We start from the raw sequence: 20,712 nt of genomic DNA on the forward strand, positions 1-20,712 counted from the left end.
GAGTGAGGGAGACAGAGCATGAGCTGGGGAGGGGCAGAAAGAGAGGGAGACAGAGAATCAGAAGCAGGCTCCAGGCTCCGAGCTGTCAGCACAGAGCCTGACGCAGGGCTCAGACTCACAAACTGTGAGATCATGGCCTGAGCCAAAGTCAGATGCTCAACCGACTGAGCCAACCAGGCACCCCTTTTCATGTTTTGTTTTGTTTTCAATGTTAGGGAGACAGAGCATGAGTAGGGGAAGGGCAGAGACAGAGGGAGACACAGAGTCAGAAGAAATGAAATAAGTACCTTAAAATACAGTGGTTCCTTGGTAATCTTTCTATAAAGCAGATTTTTAAAATATATTTTCTTAAAGTCTTCACAGAGTAAAAGACTAAACTTTATATCAAAAAATGCAATCTGGGGGCGCCTGGGTGGCGCAGTCGGTTGAGCGTCCGACTTCAGCCAGGTCACGATCTCGTGGTCCGTGAGTTCGAGCCCCGCGTCAGGCTCTGGGCTGATGGCTCAGAGCCTGGAGCCTGTTTCCGATTCTGTGTCTCCCTCTCTCTCTGCCCCTCCCCCGTTCATGCTCTGTCTCTCTCTGTCCCAAAAATAAATAAACGTTGAAAAAAAAAATTTTTTTAAAATGCAATCTGTATAATCATGAGTCTGTAACATTGATATAATAAGGTCTGAAGGGGCTTCTGGGTGGCTTAGTTAAGCTCAGGTTCATGGGATGGAGCCCTGCATCAGGTTCTACACTGTGAGCACAGAGCCTGCTTGGGATATTCTCATTCTCATTCATATTCTCTCTCACGCGCGCGCTCTCTCTCTCCACCCCCCCCCCGCCCCCCATCCTCTGCTCATGCTCACATGCTCTCTCAAAAAATAAATAAGCTTTTTAAAAAATAAGGTTTTTAAAAAATACAAGGTTTTAAAATTCTAGGTCAGGGATTCAGAGCATTATTCAGTGAAACAAAATACATTTTACTGCTACTATATATATATATGTATACATATATCACTAATCTAACACACCAATATACATATATCCCTTTTCTATACTTACCTTCCTTGTATTTTTTAAACATGCTAAGCTCCAGGAGGCCAGGACCTATTACTGTAACAAAGGTTATTTACTATCAAAAAAATAAGAAATAGGAAATGATATAACAACAGAATGGGATTAATGTTTTAATTTTAGTTCTAGTCATTCATAATTTTGACACAAGAGCTAAGTAAGCAAGGAAATCTCTATTGCAACAGGGATTTTTGAAATGTTTGTTTTTAAATTAATAACTTTAAAAAGTTTCTGGTTGGAAAGTTTCTTAAGAGGCTATACATAGGTATGTTCGGCTTAAGCATGTCAATGAAAAAACCAACATGATTTTGTGGAATACTTAATATACACGTGTAAGGTTAATGTAGATTAACAACATCTGACACAATACATTAGATTCATTGTTCACCCAACCTAATATCCAACATGTTAAACCAAGAAGCTATATGTGAGCTCCTTGGAGAGAACTTTTATTCAAAACCTTTGCAAAGGAATAATTTATTGTCTCTCTTTAAAAGTCTCAAGGTGCTCTCCAGTTTTTACATTTTAATGTTAAGTGATTAGCTAAGTACCTGTCCATATAGATGGGTCCACTGAACTATCCTGTTTCTTGATACATAGATCTCAATCTTATTAACTTTTTTTCTTCTCTACACTCAACGTGAGGCTCAAACTTGTGTCCCTGAGATCGAGTCACATGCTCCACCAACTGAGCCAGCCAGGCACTCCTTATTAATCATCTTTTTAACACAGCCCCTTAAGCCCTAGTGATCTTCATCTTTCTTCAGATCCATTTATTTCTTCAATAAGATGTGGCAGACAGAAAAGCAGGGTACTCCAGACATGAGCATAATATACTCTGTAGAGAGTGATGATGATCTCATGACAATCATTTTCTGGATTCTTCTGACATGGTTTACTATACCAAGTTAAAAAATCATCTTAGTATTTCTGTCCTTGCCCATAGTGAAACATTTGCCATTTTCCGACTCACAGTATTCTCAAATTTGTATCTTATCACCACTAATATATGCTTTCAGTATATAAAAGAATGAATCTGAAGACACCATTATGCAGCCCCTATTCCAAAGCAGTCTTATAGACATTAAAATAAGAGCAACCCTAGTAATGCAGGAGGACCCTGTTGTTCATACCACTTCATCCAGAAAATTTATTCCTACACTGCTTCCATCTATGATGAAACCCAGTCATAAAAATTTTTCTAAGTTTTTTTTGTGAATTAACCTTCCAGTCAAAGGAGCATACAAACTATAATTCAACAAGTAGTTCTATGATGGTGTTCATTATGTGTATTTAAGGTACATTGCTAGATTCGAGATAGGATAAAAATATATAAAACATACTCCTATCACTCAAAGAGTTTTGGAAAAGCAGGGTTAACAAAAAAGAGACAAGTACACAAAAACCACTATAAAGGCAAAACAGGATAATGTCATAAGAGAGGTATGGGCAAATGCTTAACCAAACTCTTTCCTCCTGTGTGAGGCTCTGCTCTTTAGCTAACTTTCTACCTGTTACCCTAAAGCCTGATAAGCTAATTTGCTATATTGCTAAGCAAATTAAAATGACCCTTGATTGGTAAGTAAATTGTGTCTGGATTGAGAAAACTATAAATACTTGATGAGGATGCCATAGATTTGAACTTCCTAAAGATGCAGTGACTCTTCTAACTGACATGTCCCTCCACAGGGAACCTGGAAACTCTGCCTGTGCTTGTTAACAACAAATACCGCCTTCTGAGGGATATAAGGCTTCTAAATCAGGAGACTCTCACACCATCCAAGGTGGACCTCAACTCTTTGTACATGACCACCACCTTAGAAGCCAAAGAAAATAACTCCTGGATGGTTGACTGTACTCCTTCCTATATGCTCTCAGACACGAACACCTGATGCTAACTTCTGATAAAGTGTGGCTCCTGTCCTGTATACCATGAGACTAGTGTCAAGTATGGCCTGTGACAGTCTTGTGAGTCTGTATGTTTAGCTGAATCTAACATGACCTCCTTGTAGAAGCTGCAGAAGTTCAAAGTACAAGTCTCCAGATTTAAGGGGATTCAAGAGAAAAATGTATCTACTTGAGTAACAGGGAGGATAAGGAATAACATCATGAGGTTTCACTAAAGGTGAGACTACTTCTGAAAGTTATAGAGGACTTTGAACATTTGAAGAAATGTTGAAGAAATGAAGAAATACCAAGTATTTCTTCTATTGAAAAAAATATGTATTTTTTAAAAGCAATAATGGGGGCACCTGGCTGGCTCAGTTGGTAGGGCATATGATTCTTGATCTTGGAGTCATGAGTTCAAGCCCCATGCTGGTGTAGAGATTACTTAAAAATAAAATCTTTTAAAAAATAATAAAAAGCAGTAATGGTAGAGAAAGACAATATCCCATGCATATGCAAAAAGAGGAAAAAAATGGCATGGGGAGTCTTCAAGGAGTACAGAGAGGTCAGTTAGACTTCAGAATAGTGTTTGTTTAGTTAGCTGTTTGTCAAAATTACGTAACACACAAAACCCTGCAATGGAGGGGCATTTTTCTTTGTAAGATTTAGCTTTAGAGAAACACTCCATTAAACTAGGTCTTTAGGTCATCTGTGTACCAACGGCATCAACACAAACACTTGCACTGAAATCTCATGGTAGTATTCAGTATAAAGTGGTGGTCATCCAGGATCACTCTAAACATAAATTCTCTACCTAGCTCGAAATTAAAATAACAAAAAATTAAAGCTTCATAAGGCTCATTGAGCACCATGGGGATTACATCCATAGATCTCAATATAACTAACACAGATTAAACATTGAGGGCCTCGTGTTTGCCAGGGACTATGAAAGACAAAATGACAAGACACTGTCCCTATCTTCAAGGAACTTAGAATAATATAGTTTTAGTCATTCAATAAACATTTTGGTACACATTAAGTAGAAGACACTGAGATGCTGGAAATTAAAAAATAAAGAAGGAAAAGTGGTCCTTCTCAAGAAAGTGATGTATGGGGAAGACAAGTATATCAGTGATTACAGTAGTGTCATCAGAGGTGTATGCATAGGGGTTCTTCATAATAGTAATCACATTCACCAAATTTTAAAGAATGAAAAGTTAACAAGCCTGAGAACTAAGAGAGGTGGAAGAAATGGAGAGGGTATTCCAGACAGAAAGTACACATGCAGTCAGAGGTATAAACATCAAGACATGTTTAAGCATGTTTCTCTACACAAGACTGACAGAACACCAGCATCACAATCACCTGTAATGCATGTTATAATTGTTTTACACTCTCCTTAACCGAATGAATAAAACATTTTAAAGATCAGGCTCAGAAATCTGCATTTTAATAAGCACTTTCAACTTTATGTTCACTGAAGTTTAGGAAGCACAGATTAAGAACTGGTTGTATACCTCGACACCACGAAATTCCAAATAATCCAGTTTAAAAATGGGCAGAGGACCTGAATAGACATTTTTCCAAAGAAGATACAGATGGCCAACAGACACACGGAAAGATGTTCACCATCACTAATCATGAGGGAAATGCAAATAAAAACCACAATGAGGGTATCACCTTACACAGGTCAGAATGGCCAGAATCAAAAAGTCGACAAATAAGTATTGGTATGGATGTGGAGAAAAAGGAATGCTCATGCACTGTTGGTGGGAATGTAAACTGGGGCAGGCACTCTGGAAAACAGTATGGCGGATCCTCAAAAAATTAAAAACAGAATTACCATATGATCCAGTAATTCTACTACTAGATGCCCAAAGAAAATGAAAATACTGATTTGAAAAGATATATGCATGCCTGTGTTTACTGCAGCATTATTTACAATAGCCAAGTTATGGAACCAACCCAGGTGTCCATCAGCAAATGAATGGATGAAGACGTGGTATGTGGGTACATATACATACACATATGTACACATACACACACACAGGAACATTACTTAGCCATAAAAATGAATGAGATTTTGCTATTTGTAACAACATAAATGGACACAGAAGATATAATGCTAAGTAAGAGAAAAAGACAAATACAATTTCACTCGTGGAATTTAAGAAACAAAACAAATGAACAAAGAAAAAGAAGAGACAAAAATAAACTCTTACATACAGAGAACTGGTGATTGCCAGACAGGAGGGATGGGTGAAATAGATAAAAGAGATTAAGTGTGCACTTATCATGATGACCACTGAGCAATGTATAAAACTGCTGAATCACTATACTGTACACCTGAAATTAATATAACACTGTATGTTAATTATACTTCAATAAAAAGAGAGAGAGAAAAGAATTTGTAAAATTCAGAGCAGAGTTAAAGGTATGGAGAAGGGGCCAGAGATGAAGGCAGGTAAGTCAGCCAAGGACCAGTTCAAAAAGTACCCTAGGTATCTAGCTAAGCCACTAATAGCTGTTTCTCCACCAAGCAAGGTTACAATGTGATCACAGAAGCAGCATTTCAAGATAAAGCTGAGGGCTTCAAATGTGAGTTGAGGTTGAATAATCTGTATATACTTCTCCCAGATTCAGTAGGTTCAAGAAAAGATCTGAGCCTGATCAGAGGATGTAAAGAGTGCTTCCTCTCCAAGACTCCTTCCCCATCCCTACTTACAAATAAGTTACCTTTACTCAGTTTTCTTCACTGAAAAATACTTAGTACTCTGTCTAGTTTCAAAGTAATTTCACATGAGCAAATGGTACCCAGGGTCCAAATTAGTAACTTTTTTATTTAAGAAAGAGATATTAAAATGTGCAACTTGCTATTTCAACTAATAATTTCTGCAATTGAGTTCCTTCAATTCTCAAGTACGGGACCAACTCACCATGGTGACTTACCCTACATTAATTTTTTTTTAAGTAGGCTTCAGGTCCAGCTCAGAGCCCAATGTGGGGCTTGAACTCACAACCCTGAGATCAAGACCTGAGGTGAGATTAAGTCAGACAACCAATTGAGCCACCCAGGTGCCCTTACATTAATTTTTATTATGTACAGAACACAGCACATTAACCACTGTTAGATTCATGCGGTATGTAGTTACTTTCAACGACATGTTGAATAAAACTTTCACAAATATTTCATTACATAAAGACGACTTATCTCTTAGTAATCTCTTAATTTGTCAATTACACTTCAATTACACTATCAACAAGAAGTTCCTATTAATTCTCTAGCAGCCTTCCTTGCTTTTGAAATCTTACCAAAGTTGGCACTCATTTGCCAAATACGTTTTAGAATATCTTTTCATCCACTTAATTTCTTTGTTTTTTAAACGTTTATTTATTTATTTTGAGAGAGAGAACACAAGCAGGGAAGGGGCAAAACAGAGACAGAGAAAATCCCAAACAGGCTCCACGCTGCCACCACACAGAGTGACATGGGGGTCGAACCCATGAACCATGAGATAATGACCTGAGCCAAAACCAAGAGTTGGATGCTTAACCGACTGAGCCACCCAGGTGCCCCTCATCCACTTAACTTCTAATTATTACATGACATGCCAAACTTCTTTTAGTCTTCCCTTCCCTTTAACAGACTGTTCTGAATTCTGAAAGAAGCTTTTTGTTTGTTTTATTTACAAGAGCATCTTTTATTTGGCTAATTAGCCACACAAAGCTTAAATGAGATTCAAGTGCCCATCTTTGATGTTCAGCATATTACTACCAAGCTTCCAAAAAGGAATCTTTACACAGACTCTAGAGTTAGGAAAATGAAATTATATATATATTTTAATGTTTATTTATTTTTGAGAGAGAGAGTGCAAGCAGGGAAGGGGCAGAGAAAGAGGGGGACAGGGGATCCAAAGCGGGCTCTGCACTGACAGCAGTGAGCCTGATGCAGGGTTCGAACTCAGGAACCCATAAGATCATGACCTGAGCAGAAGTCTAATGCTCAACCAATAGAGCCACCCAAGTAACACAAAATTTTATTTTAAACTCCTACTTTTAACTTCACACTCTGGGAAATTTCATCATTTAATCTGTCATCAGTTAAAGAAAATGTGATTTAAAATTTCCCAGTCAAAATACTATCACTTAAATCCCATCACTTGTTAAAATTCTAATACTGGAGAATTTTATATCCCTCCTGCTTCTACATTCTGTCCTAACATACTCTATTACAGTCATATACAGTCACTTGGGTGATATACATAGTATATCATAGTTGTTGTTTTATTTCTGCTAGCTTCCTAATGCCTTTATTTCCCAGCTTCCTGAAATAGGTACTATCCAGAACAGCTACTTTAAAGAACTATAGCATTCACCTCACTGAAAGCACACCAATTGCATAAGATTTTTTTACATACAAGAGACACTTTGTTCAATTCTATAACCCCTTACATCTTTCTACAAAGGAGAGGCTATAAAATATTTCCAGCTTTAGTTTGGTCTCTCCTAAACAACTGAAATAAAATCGGCTAAGATATGAATATTCAACAATCATTTCTACGTAATAAGCTTCAGGGTTAACCAAGAGACCTACCTTCAAACAACAGCATTCATGACCCAATCCTTATATGCCAGGCCCTGTGGGAGGTGCTGCACATCGAGTGATATATAATAAAGCAGATGTTTGTAACTCATGAAGCTTGTATTTCAGTAAAAAGGACAAAATAATGAAAGAAAACAAGACTGTTTCAGAGGGATTCTCAGATACTATTTTAGACAGTGTGCAGAGGAAAGGCCTCACTGAAAAGTTATATTTGAGCTCAGCTAAGACTATGCTAAGAGCAAAAAAAGAACGCTGCAGGTAGTTGGAACAAGTACAAAGTCCCTGGGACAGTAACAAGTTTAGACTGTTTAAAATAACAAGGAAAATAATATCCATATGGGAACAACAGTAGGCTAAGGAGAGAATATTGAGTAGAGACTAATAAAGTGGGGTCTATGGTGCCAAAAGAAGTTAGGATTTTAAGCAAATCAAAACAAAACAAAAGAATCACTGGAAGGTTTTCAAGTGGGAGAGATTTAAGATTTGGTTTATGCTTCAGAAGAATCATATTACGTTCCATAAAGAGAATGAATTGTAGACAGCAAAAGACAAATACGGAGATTACTGTAGTATCCAGGTGCAAGATGAACAGGGCTTAGACTAGGACAACGTAGAAATGGAGAGAAGTGCACTGATTCTCAATGTATTTTGGAGGGAGACAAAGGATTAACCAATGAATCAGATGTGGTGGGTGACCAAGAATGACACCTTCGGGCTTTGGCTTAAGCAAGTGGATAGAGATGGAGTTATTTGAAGAAAAAGATGAGACTGGAACAGAGGGAAACAGATTTGGAGGAAGAAAATCAAGCGAAAAATGAAAAAAAGTAGCCAGTTAAGTGTGGTAACCACAAAGCCAACAGAGTTAAATCTTTCTAGTAGGAGGAAATGGTTACTTATATCAAATGTTGATAAATCTATATAAATTATAGGAAACTACTAATTAGCTTGACAATATAGATATTTATAGTGGTGTTGTGTGGCTTAATGTTGAGTGCAAACTCTTCCAAGGTGTTTGCTATAAAGAGGAACAGAAAAATGGATTAAGAAATAAAAAGGGGCAGCAGTTTTAAGATATTTGTCTGAGATGGGAATGATCTAATTAGAAAGAAATTTGAAGATGCAGGAAATACTGGATACCTGGCAGGTGAGAGTAAAGTGTAAAGATCCTGAAAGATGAGGGGGGATGAGATCCAGAGAGCAAGTGAAAGAACAATGCTCTATTAAAAGTGACATTTTTCCATTTTATAAGAAGAAAAACAAAATTTGAATGTAAGATTTTAGTTGTGGAGCTGTGTCCCCAGCATCTAAAACAGTGGATGGTAGAATATAAGCCCTTAAATAAGTATATATTAATAAGAAATTCCTATCAAGTTGTTTTTACATTTTAAAATAAAGTCATACCACTGAACAGTGCTTGCTTAAGCCAAAGAAATCAGAGAAGAATGGAACTCTTTACCTGAAAGAGTACTCAAGATTCACTTTCTGTAAACAAGAAGTCAGCAAACTATGATCCCTGAACCAAAGCCAGCACAATGCCTGATTTTGGAAATAAAGTTTTATTAGAACTCAGTTATGCCCATTCATTCATATATACTATCTGGCTTTCCAGCTATAACAGAGCTGAGTAGTTTCAACAGAAACCATATTGTTCCAAATCTTAAATATTTACTCTTTGGCCCTTTCAAGAAAAAGTCTGTGGACTACAGCTCTAAATTTAATTTAATTTTAAATTCAAAAATAATCTGTAAAGTGAAGAAGGATTCTCTACAACACACATTGTAGAGACACACATCTCTATTTTACAGTCACGAAATACCTAAGAGGTCTAGTAATGCAGGGGTAGTCCCATATAGTTATGGGTAGAGCTCATGAGATAGAATTAGGTTGAGGAATATTTGGAAGTCATGAGCATGTAGGAAATGGTGAAAAGCTACAGAAGTGGATAAAACCTCCAGGACACTTTACTAGAAAGCATAAATACTTAACACTTAGGAAAGAAACATTAAAAAAAAAAAAAAGATTAACGTATAAAAAGAAAACCAGATGGAGAATAGTTTGGTGGTTTCTTATAATGTTAAACATAGAATTAACTTATGACCTAGTAATTCCACTCCTAAGTATATATCCCCCCAAAAAAACTGAAATCAAAGACTCAAATAGATACTTTACACCAATGTTCACAGCAGCATTATTCACAATAGCCAAAAGGTGGAGACATCCCAAGTGTCCGTCAACAGATGAAAGGATAAACAAAATGTAGTACATCCATACAACGGAATATTATTCAACCATAAAGAAGAATGGAATTCTGATACCTGCTACAACGTGTATGAACTTTGAAAACATTACACTAAGTAAAAGAAGGCAGACAAAGATGGATAAATATTTTATGATTCTATTTATATAAGGTATCTAGAAGAAGCAGGTAGAGAGAGACAGTAAAATAGAGGTCACCAGGCGCTGGGGCCTGGAGGGGATTAAAGAGGTTTAGATAAGTACAAAGTTTCTTTTGGGGATGATGAAAAAGTTTGGAAACAGATGTGAGATGACTGCACAGCACTGTGAATGTACTTAATGTCACTGAATTGCACACTTAAAAATGGCTAAAGTTATAAATTTTATGTTATTTATACTTGTTACAAAAAAAATCCAAACTACAAAAAAGTTGGTTCACTAAAAACTAAAAACAAAGGTACTGAGAATCATAGTATCAAATCCTGAGAGAGCAAGCAATATAAGGCCTGAAAACAACCCATTAGCCTCAATGTCACAGTAGCATGGTCAAAGTAAAAGCCAAATTGTATACAGCAGGTGGAAGAATTAATAAAAGGGAGAACAGTGCAAGGATCCAAACATATGAATGGACCTACAATTTAGAAATGCCCAAGGAATTACCAAAGTGAGAGCCACAGATAACACTTTAGAAAGGGTCAAAATTTAATCCGAATTAGCTACTCTCAGGACCTCCTTCTGACTCCTTGAGGTGATGTTGGTGGCCTGGAGAAAAATGAAATACTGTTGCTAAGACCTGGTAAGTAGAGCAGACAGAACAAAGATGTGGTAGGCCTGCTTTGCATCTGGCCCCAAAGGAGTGTTCAGGTCTGGTTTCCTTTCCCTCAGACTACAAGCAGATTTGTTCTGGCCGAGACCTGCAGGTAGACCTCCTGGTCAGTCTAGACAGGTTTAGCGTAAAGGGCAGTTTCTGGACCCTCAGACAATGTTATAATGAAGCCAGGGGTGGAGGATCAGTTGCTGAGTCCTACTTGTGAGTTCCTACTTAGGGACAGGGTACAACAGGACAGCAACTGTTCAGAGAAAAACTCTCTGCTGCTCCAAAGTGATATTCAGACACTGTCCCAGAAGGTATTCTGAAGATCACATGGTCCAACCTCCAGCTTTACAGACCTGATGACTGATCCTAGTTTCAAAAACTCTAGATTGAAGCACCAACTCTACCACAAAGTCACTGTGTATCCTTGGGACACGTCACATAACCACTTTGGGTCTTAGTTTCTACATCTGTAAAATGAACTCTTAACTCCAAGTCATGTGGTGTTATAATAGAAAGAAAATACTAAAGTCCAGATCTCTTAAGTTGGTCTAGCACTTTTCCCACCAAACAGCACTGTACTCACTCTGCCTATGAAATTTACTAGCGTGCTAGTTATGCCTGTGGATTAGTGACTTAATGGGATAAACAGCTTTACCTTGTTTTTATATTACACAATGGCAGTATGTGTCATTTCACAGAGTTACACAAAGCCTGAGTTCTAGAAATCCAGAATCTATGCCAGTTTAATTTTCATTACTTCAGACTTCATAAATATGCAGGATATTTTTGTTTATCAAAAGTAAAATTATTCTTTTATGTAGTATTTCCATTTGTAAAAATGAAAAGTGGTTTGTGGAACTTTACAAATTAAAAATCTTATTTATACCAAAATATCCTTATTCTTTAAAAAGGCATCATAAATTACCATCCAAGGCACATTATGCATTCTTACTGCAGACATTTAATTAAATTAGGTGAACTGAAGATCTAAAAAGTGAAAGTACCAATCATGAAATTATTTATGAATAAGGGAGAAAAAGAACAGCTTAGAATAAGTGAATAAATAAGCTCTAATTCTGGGGCGCCTGAGTAGTTTAATCAGTTCAGTGTCTGACCTTGGCTCAGGTTATGATCTCGCAGTTCATGAGTTCCAGCCCTGCTATCAGGCTCCCTGCTGTCAACACAGAGCCCGGTTAGGATCCTCTGTCGCCCCTCTCTCACTGCCCCTTCCCCACTTGTGTGCACTCGCTCTCTCTCTCAAAAATAAATAAACCTTTAAAAAAAAAACAAACTCTGATTCCTCAGAAATAGGACTTTTATGATTTCCTTCTTCTTCTTCAACAAAAATTTAATTTCTTCCCTGTTTATACCTTCAAAATTCCATTTGATTTTAATGAGAAGTTTGTATCAGTGCTTTAGGTAAAACCTCTAGTTTTCCTTTTAATGTTAAGATATTCAGTAATACACACTTAGGTATCAGTAATGACACATGGACAGACTGACTCCCTAATTATTACAGTAATGGGTGTAAAAGATCTCCATGAGTTCTCAATATATTCCTTCAGATTTGTGATCAAAACTTGTAAATTTCTTTCATCCTTGTTATAACCTATTATTTCCCAAAGATAACATATGAAAATTACACACATTATAATAACATACAAGAAACTTTTGAAAATGGAAAGGTTTGGTATGACAACTATCCTCAGTTTATTTCATGTGGCATTTTACTTCATTTAACTCATCCACATCCATTAACAAAATCTGGCTCTTCTGACCTATGTGGCAGTATGGATCGGGAGCTAAGCAACCCTGGGTTCAAACATAACTCCACTTTTTGCAAAATGGGAATAATACTGGCCTTTCTGCTGGGATGATTAAGAGATATTAAACACTACGTTATAGACAGTTGTATGGATGTACTGAGCTTTGCATTCAGTATTACAAGTGGAAATAAAGTTAGAAAAAAAAATGTTTATGATTAAGTATGAAACAAATGAGAAATTCAGCATCATGTGAAGAACACTTCTAAATACTGCTAGCACAGTACTGTAAAATAGGCTTTTAAATACTAAAATAAAACCACTTTTAAATGAAAGCACCTCCAAATTAGGATAAGCAAATCAACACTTTGAGAGCAATAGAAAGTATTAGTTTCTTGATAGTAGATTATGTGTAAAGAAACCATAAGTGAAAATGTTAAGCATCAGAGAAAATGAACAAGTAATATGCTACTGAAAACATTTCATTATACACAAAACATTTTAGCATCATCAATCATACAAATTCAGACTAAAAGCACCCAAACACTTAACAAGTAATGAACTCTGTCAGCAGGTGGCTCTAGTGACACTGAAATAACTTAGTATCAGACACTGGCAAAATACAAGAGGTAAAAATGTACTGACTCTCAGAAATTTGAAGTCAAAAGAGTCACGTTAATACCTCAATCCAAGCCCTCTTTTTCAAATTAAGATAACCAAAGTCTACAATGACTGTCATATTGAAGGGCTCACTAGTATGTTAGTGGTAGAACAAAATTGAAAACCTATGTATCTCTTTTTCACTACTCACAGTCAACAAATGAGCATTTACTATGTTGCCAGGCATAGTACTGGGAGTCCTCCTCCAAAATAATTCACCTCTAATTTACACATGTCACATTTACTCATTTGTCCACCTCACTCAAAAGTAACACATAATTATATAAAAAGCTCACATTAATGATTTCTAATGGTACCAAGGTACTAATAGTAACATTAAAAGGAATACAACGTTTGCAATCTTGTTCCCAGTCTCTGAGAGAGAAAAGTAGCTTGGCATTTCTTTTTTAAAAAGGCTATGAAAGACAAAATTTAACATTCCCCATTTAGGGGCACCTGGATGGCTCAGTCAGTTGTGTCCGACTTCGGCTCAGGTCATGATCTCACAGCTCGTGAGTTCAAGCCCGCGTCGGGCTCTGTGCTGACAGCTCAGAGCCTGGAGCCTGCTTTGGATTCTGTGTCTCCCTCTCTCTGCCCCTCCCCTGCTTGTGCTCTGTCTCTCTCTCAAAAATAAATGTTAAAAAAAATTTTTTTTTAATTTAACATTCCCCATTTATATGTCTTCCCACTTTCTAGCTCCAGAAGGGTTTCCCGTCTTTTTTTTTATTTAACCAATTTAGGAATTCAGATCGCTGGAATGCCAGAGGTAGAAGAGGTAAAAAGAAAGTGAGGAGATACGTTCTACCTATTAGAACAAAAAATATACAATTCTAATACAGCTGACTTCTGGGTCAACTTTCCTGTCTAATGATAAAGGAGTCTAGGTTTTCTTCAACATTCCTTATCCTTGAGCAAAGACCTGTGAATATCTTTGTTATATGTAGTCATTTATTATACTGAATTTACTACTGCTAGAACTAAAGCTACTACTTACATGTGTCAACACAGTTATGTTACATAAATCATTCTCTGTAATATTAGTAAAAGAGCTATAATACCAAAAAGGCCTAAAATGAACACATTATTAAGTTCTGCCTCTGCCACTTTTCTGCTCTGTGACTTCAGTTTCCTCACCTATAAATTAAGAATAACAGTATGTGCCTTATATCTTTATCTTCCTTATTCAGAAAGAGATTCTCAGATCTCACTTTCACAACTAGCCTATAGCCTAAGTTTCCCCATTTCCTTCTTCTCTGAGGTCCTACCACTTTGTTAGTCTAGAGCTTCTTTATCCAATACAGTAGCCACTGGACATACACTGAGCACTTGAAATGTGGCTAGTTTCAATTAAGAGGTACTGAAAGTATAAAATACATACCAGATTTTAAATATTTTTAGTGTGGAGAAAAAAAAGACATGAAATAACTCATTCATATTTTTATAGTGATTATATATTAAAATGGTAATACTCTGGACATACTCAGTTAAAAAATACATAACAAAATTAACCTTTTTTAAAAACTTTTTTAATATGGACACTAGAAAATTTTAAAGTACACATGACATGGTTTTGAGTACTTTTTTAATTGGACAGCTCTGATTTAGAGTTCTGATTTCCCCACTGATTATACTTTCCTTAAGAGTAGGGGTAAAAGGTTACACCTTACATTTATAACCTGAGCCTCTAGTAAAACACTCCCCAAACAGTTGATGCTTGTAAATGATGATCCAAAATGTGCTTTCTCTTGGACTACCAGTCTTACCCTATGAAGTTATGCTAAAAGCCAGAAATCTACTTCTATTATTAGCCTACATTTACAGACACACAGCTAATCAAAAAAATTTTACAGACAGAACTTCCTGGTAAGAAAAGCAGTCTCCTGATTATTCCAGTTATGGTCACTTTGGTAATCAAGTTTTTAAAAATTGTTTTTGCACTCTGCTCAATATTCCCTTTAAATATATTATTACATTTCCACATTTTTTATTGTACCCAGATCCTTCCAGGCACTAGTGAGAAAATCAGTCATTATGTTAACCTGTGTGCTGTAATGGGTATTTTTTAAAATAAAAGGACAAACACAATGCAGGTAAAAGTTTACTGCTAAGATCTAAGTAGTTAACAGGCAATTTTTTAAGGTATCTTGAGTCTCCCCTGTAGCAGTTGGCTTCAATTCCACTTCTATTCACCAAGATCTATGTATTTGTTTTATTAATACTATGCATAGAAAAAAATTATTTTTAAATAAAACATCTTCAGTTAAATTTGACTGTGGAATGTCTACAACTTCTTAAAAAAATACGTAGGCTAATGAAACAAAATTTTGTTCTTATTATCCCTAAACCATAGTCTATCAATCTTCACTACTCGGTTACTTCTAAAATGTTTTACAATTATTCTTTTTAGTTCAAACATTTAGGTAGAGGGCCAACTCTTGCCAAGGCAATAGGTAACAGAAAGAAGTAAAATACAAGATCCTTAACTCTGAAGGAAAGGCAAAACAAACCCAAGGTTTTTTAAAACTTAGTGATGAGAAGAGCACAAATATACAATAAAGAAGCTGGAGCTGGTGAGAAAAAGGAGTTTTATTTTAGAGACCCAATAATCCAGAAACAAATGCTACCAAGTATGAAAATAATGGACTAGAGCTTTGCAAACCCATTCTTCACAGATCCTGAGCTGGATATTCAACTGCAATTTCCTATCTATAAAATGCTACAGATAGTCTAGAAGAACAAGTAGTCCAATAAATTCTCTTTTATAGCCTTAGAAGTCAACATAAATTTGGTCCAGTACACTAACACACTGAATAAACAATTACTGAGTATCTCCTAGACTGTACTGTAACAGTACAATCTTTTTTTAAAAAAAAACTCATGTATAATTAGAATTATATAGCCACATGAATACAATAAAATGTAATTCCATTAAAAACAATTTAGTTTGAAATAATTATGTAGCTTCACAGGAGGTAAACAAAGAAATAGTGAAGTCCCATGTACCCTTCTCCCAGAATCCTGTGTCTTACACAACTTTTGATTATGTATTTGTAATAAAAAGGAAGCATCATATTAATTACATTAAAGTTTCTTATAAAAGCAACTCTAAAAGTTTTGTTTCTGAGGGAAGGGGGGAAAATGTTATTTAATGGTCTTTTTAAGTTTCCAGGTTTTATATTTTAAAAGAGAATTTAAAAGTTTGAAAATTAAGCCACAAAAATTCTGATGGCTGTCCCATAATAAAAATTGGCACCAGCTATACTTTCTATGTCCACTGCATAGGGGAAGGTATGCCCAAGTGACACATACCTGTACATGGAATAGAAAAAAATAATTTCCTAAAAAGAAAGTCATTTTGTAATTACCTACAAATTGATCATTTTTGCATAATAAAAATGCCTTACATGTACCCAAAAAGATTTGGCTCCATAATATAAATCATACTTATTCTATAAGTATTCTAATAAATGCATTTAATAAAGAAAATAGGAAGTTATCTCCATACTGCCCTCTTTCAATATTATTCATTCCCTTTTGACTGTATAATAATGTATCTTCCATTCTTTTTTTGTTTTGTTTTAATGTTTCTATTTATTTCTGAGATAGAGACAGAGCATGAGTGGGGGAGGGGCAGAGGGAGAGGGAGACACCAAATCAGAAGCAGGCTCCAGGCTCTGAGCTGTTAGCACAGAGCCCGACACAGGGCTCGAACCACTAACCATGAGATCATGACCTGAGCCGAAGTCAGTTGCTCAACCGACTGAGCCACCCAGGTGCCCCTCTATCTTCCATTCTGTGAATTACTTCATAGCACAAATACTAGATATGACAAAGCACAGATGTATCTCATGCCATTTGGTAGACAAATTCCTATCTAGTATATAAATTTCAGAAATTACATCTTGTATTAACTGCTTAAAAGACTGATTTTTTTAAAAAAGAACCAAGGAGGTGATTATTTTTAGGAAGCAAAGAATCTTTACCAACAAATGCCTACAACTATTATCAGATATGGATTTGCACCTACCAGATGCCTTACATTAAGAAAAACTAGTACTTTAGCCTAGGAACCCTGTCTCCCAAGCACTACTTCCAGGTTCTTTCCTTCCACAGTAGTGTCCCTATTTGGGCAGAATGAGTGGGCAGACACTTGATTAACTGTCTCAAGAGTACCTTGTTAGGAATCTGTTATTTTACAACAAAAATAACTTATACATAGTGCAAAAAACATAATGGCTTTTAAAAACAGCATCACAATAATCATACAGTTAAACAGACCGTATATTAATCTGAAACATTAGAAAGCATCTCTGGGTTTTTCCCAATGGCACAAACAGAAGTGGTGAAAACATTTCAGACCACCTGAAATGCCAGCAAAAAGAGAATAATAAACAGCATTTTTGTCCTCTCCATGTATCAGTTTCAGAGGCCTAAAATAAATTTCCTTTTTTCAAATTTCTATTCTAGTAAGTTCAGCTTTCTGGTCAATTAGAGTCCCACTAGGCCCAATATATCTATATACCGAATCAAAGAATAAACAGTTGCATCTTTCCATCGTTCAGCTTCCAACACTGCCACTTGAATCCCTTGCAAATTTCCAAAAACAAATAATCAATCAATTGTCACAGCACTAACCTAGTGTTACAGTGACTGGTCATTCAAAAACAAAATATAATGAAATCTATCCACACCATTGCCTAGACCAAATAGTCCAGAGGCAAGGTAAGAACGTTTTACTGAATCCATCAGAAATGGCACTCATAAAAGCAAAAGTTATCAAAATAATCATCCAGCAGAAAATAATCCCTTTCTCTTATTTAAAAGTGGCTTGAATTATTTCAACTCAACTTTAAAAAAAAATAAACCTGGGTAGCTCAGCCAGTTGAGCAACCAACTCTTGGTTTCAACTCAGGTCATGATCTCAGGATCTGTGAGATGGAGCCTTGTGTGAGGCTCTGCACTGACAGAGCGGGGCCTGCTTGGGATCCTCTCTCTCTGCCCCTCCTCTGCTCACATACTCTCTCCCTCTCTCAAAATAAGTAAATGTTTAAAAAATACAAATAAAAAAACTAAAAAAAAAAAAGCAAATCCCACATTTAAATGGATCTTATTAGAATATTTTTAAAATTAAGATCAAATTTAAAATCAAATTACTTTTTCAATAAGACATGACAAATCTTACAATTAAAAAAAAATTATTATCTTGAGGTCAACAATTAGCAGATGGAAAAGACAAAAAGAAGTGGGAAAAGATACAGCATTTTGGCTCAAAAGTTGTTTGAAAAAGTAATTTTAAAGGAATTTTTGTCTTTAATCTTCTCATGTTTTATTTTCAACAAGAATCCTAAATGAGAAAAAATATAAATCCAAACCAAGCACTGCTTGGTTATGCTAAAATAACTATATAAAATATTTTGCCTTTCCTATCCCAAACACTTTTAATTTAAATACTTACTCTGAGCCTGCAGCCATTTCCAAGTATGATGTTTCTGCTGTATCAACCCCCAAAGGGATCACTATGCTCATGACGTTCGCCTCTGGTAAATTCGATTACTATGGAGTCCTATGCATTGGTATCCAAAACACTGGGGCATGCCAGCCACAGTGCTCATTGCAAACATCTAAGTGCATCCACAAACCCTGTTTAAAAGAAAAGGGAACAAAAAATTAAAAATAATTTCATATTCCTAACACATTCATACTATAAAGACAGTAAGTAAAATACATGAAGAAAAAGCATTCTTCATTAGAATATTCTTCATTAAAATATCCATATAAACTGGAATTTGCTCAAGGGAGTCTCTACTTTGTTTATTTTATTTTATTTTATTTTATTTTATTTTATTTTATTTTGGAATTAAGTTATGGGACTGTGATTAAAAGAAGTTTCTGAATCATAACCTTACTTAGAGAAAGAATATAAAATGCCAAAAAGAAAGATGAACTAAGCTGTCTTGCTTAGTGAAGAACCAACAAATATTACTCATTTTCAAAGATAAAATGGAATTTCTTACAGCACTGGTATCCAAAATAAGCCTTCTTGATTCAGTAAGTGATCTAACAAATATCAAGTACTTACTATGCTTTTACATGGATGATCTATTTAATCCTTACAACTCTGAAACAGGGCTCTCCCTTTTACCACTGAGGATAACAAAAGCAAGAAAGGTTAAATAACTTAACCAAGGTTGCTCAGTTTAAGAGATAAAACCAGGAGAGGCACCTGGGTGGCTCAGTGGGTTGAGTGTCCAACTTTGGCTCAGGTCATGATCTCATGGCTAAAGCCCAGCATGGGGCTCTCTACTTCAGGGTGGAGCCTACTCTGGATCCTCTGTTCCCCTTGCTCTCAGCCTCTCCCCGACTCCTGCTCTTTCTCTCTCTCAAAAATTAAACATTTTTAAAAACTAAAACCAGGATTTCAACCAATTCTACTCAGTTATTTATGTATTATAAAAGGAAAGCTATTTTATTTGTAATAAAATCCAATGTTTTAAAGTGGCTGTCATTTTCCATACCACATAAGTACATGTATATTGAGGGAGCTGTCTTATTTCTTCAGTTAGTATTAACTCCCCAGAACTAGTATTTCCTAATACAGGTAATTAGTAGAGAAAACTAATACACTTGAAGTGTTTTTTAAACAAATTTACCAAATACCAAAATATATTCAGCTTCAACATCAATGTTTCTAATCTAATTCACTGTATGACACTTGCATATGATACTCTTTGTGAAATATCTACTCAAAATCTTTTCAGTAGTAAGGGGTGCCTGGGTGGCTGAATCAGTTAAATGTCTGACTTCAGCTCAGGTCATGATTGTGCAGTGCATGAGTTCGAGCCCCACATCAGGCTCTGTGCTGGCAGTGTGGACCATGCTCAGGATTTTCTCTCTCTCTCTCTCTCTCTCTCTCTCTCTCTCTCTCTCTCTGCCTCCCTCACTCCCTACTTGGGTGCTCACATCCCCACTTGGGTGCTCTTTTCAGTAATAATACAGTACAACTTAGGAACAAAACAGATAATACTATAAACAGAAAAGGGCAACAGTCAAAATTGTTTTTCCCGTGTTATACCTGAAATACTGAAGAGCAAGGTTTCTTCAAATGGCAATTCTTATATTTATCTTTAATCTTTACAAGTAACCTTGAGAATAACTATTCAGGTTAATTTCTATTTCACAGGTAATAAAGATTGTGACCTCATACCTTATGGGAGCAAATACCAAAATAGGGAAGTAAAGTGGTAACAGTTGTTTGAATTCTCCAAGAAAACTAGCCTCTACTTTTAAACCATGTATAACTTGGGGAGCTACTAGATTATATTATAATAAAAATATACAATAATAGGCATTTGTGCCTAAAAGTTCAAAACATAGGCTCCGGAGCCTATCTCTAATGCTCACCAGATATATGAGCTAGGCAAGTTATTTAACCTAAGCTTCAGGTTCCTTGCTTATAAAATGAGATTTTATCCTCATAGGGTTTCCATGAGGAAAATGAATGAATGTAAAGCATTTTCATACACAGCACTGCACATTTTTAGCAATCAGTAAGTGGCAGTCACATAAAAAGAGTTGCTCTTACTTCATGGAAAAGCTGTCTAGACCTCATTTAAAGTGATTCTTCTAATAGTTTTTGAAAATAATTATGGTTTTCAACTTGCCATGTTTTTATAATGTGCTCATCAAAT

General features: G+C 35.9%; 1 protein-coding gene and 1 long non-coding RNA gene across 4 annotated transcripts in view; one reads left to right on the forward strand and one right to left on the reverse strand.

Moving 5' to 3' along the window:
- The window catches only part of LOC125148067 (uncharacterized), a 38,611-nt gene extending 35,791 nt beyond the window's left edge, over window positions 1-2,820 (forward strand). The window contains exon 3 of the long non-coding RNA XR_007145405.1: window positions 2,749-2,820. This is a non-coding gene — a long non-coding RNA (uncharacterized LOC125148067). The remainder of the gene's footprint in view (window positions 1-2,748) is intronic.
- KMT2E (lysine methyltransferase 2E (inactive)) overlaps window positions 1-20,712 on the reverse strand; it is a 99,644-nt gene that overhangs the window by 52,984 nt on the left and 25,948 nt on the right. For all 3 annotated transcript variants that reach the window (XM_047825624.1, XM_047825614.1, XM_047825631.1), the window contains one exon: window positions 18,480-18,664. In XM_047825624.1, the coding sequence (XP_047681580.1) occupies window positions 18,480-18,550 (71 nt within the window). In that variant the 5' untranslated portion in view covers window positions 18,551-18,664. The remainder of the gene's footprint in view (window positions 1-18,479; window positions 18,665-20,712) is intronic.

Source organism: Prionailurus viverrinus, chromosome A2 (assembly GCF_022837055.1).
Source record: "Prionailurus viverrinus isolate Anna chromosome A2, UM_Priviv_1.0, whole genome shotgun sequence".
NCBI lineage: Eukaryota > Metazoa > Chordata > Mammalia > Carnivora > Felidae > Prionailurus > Prionailurus viverrinus.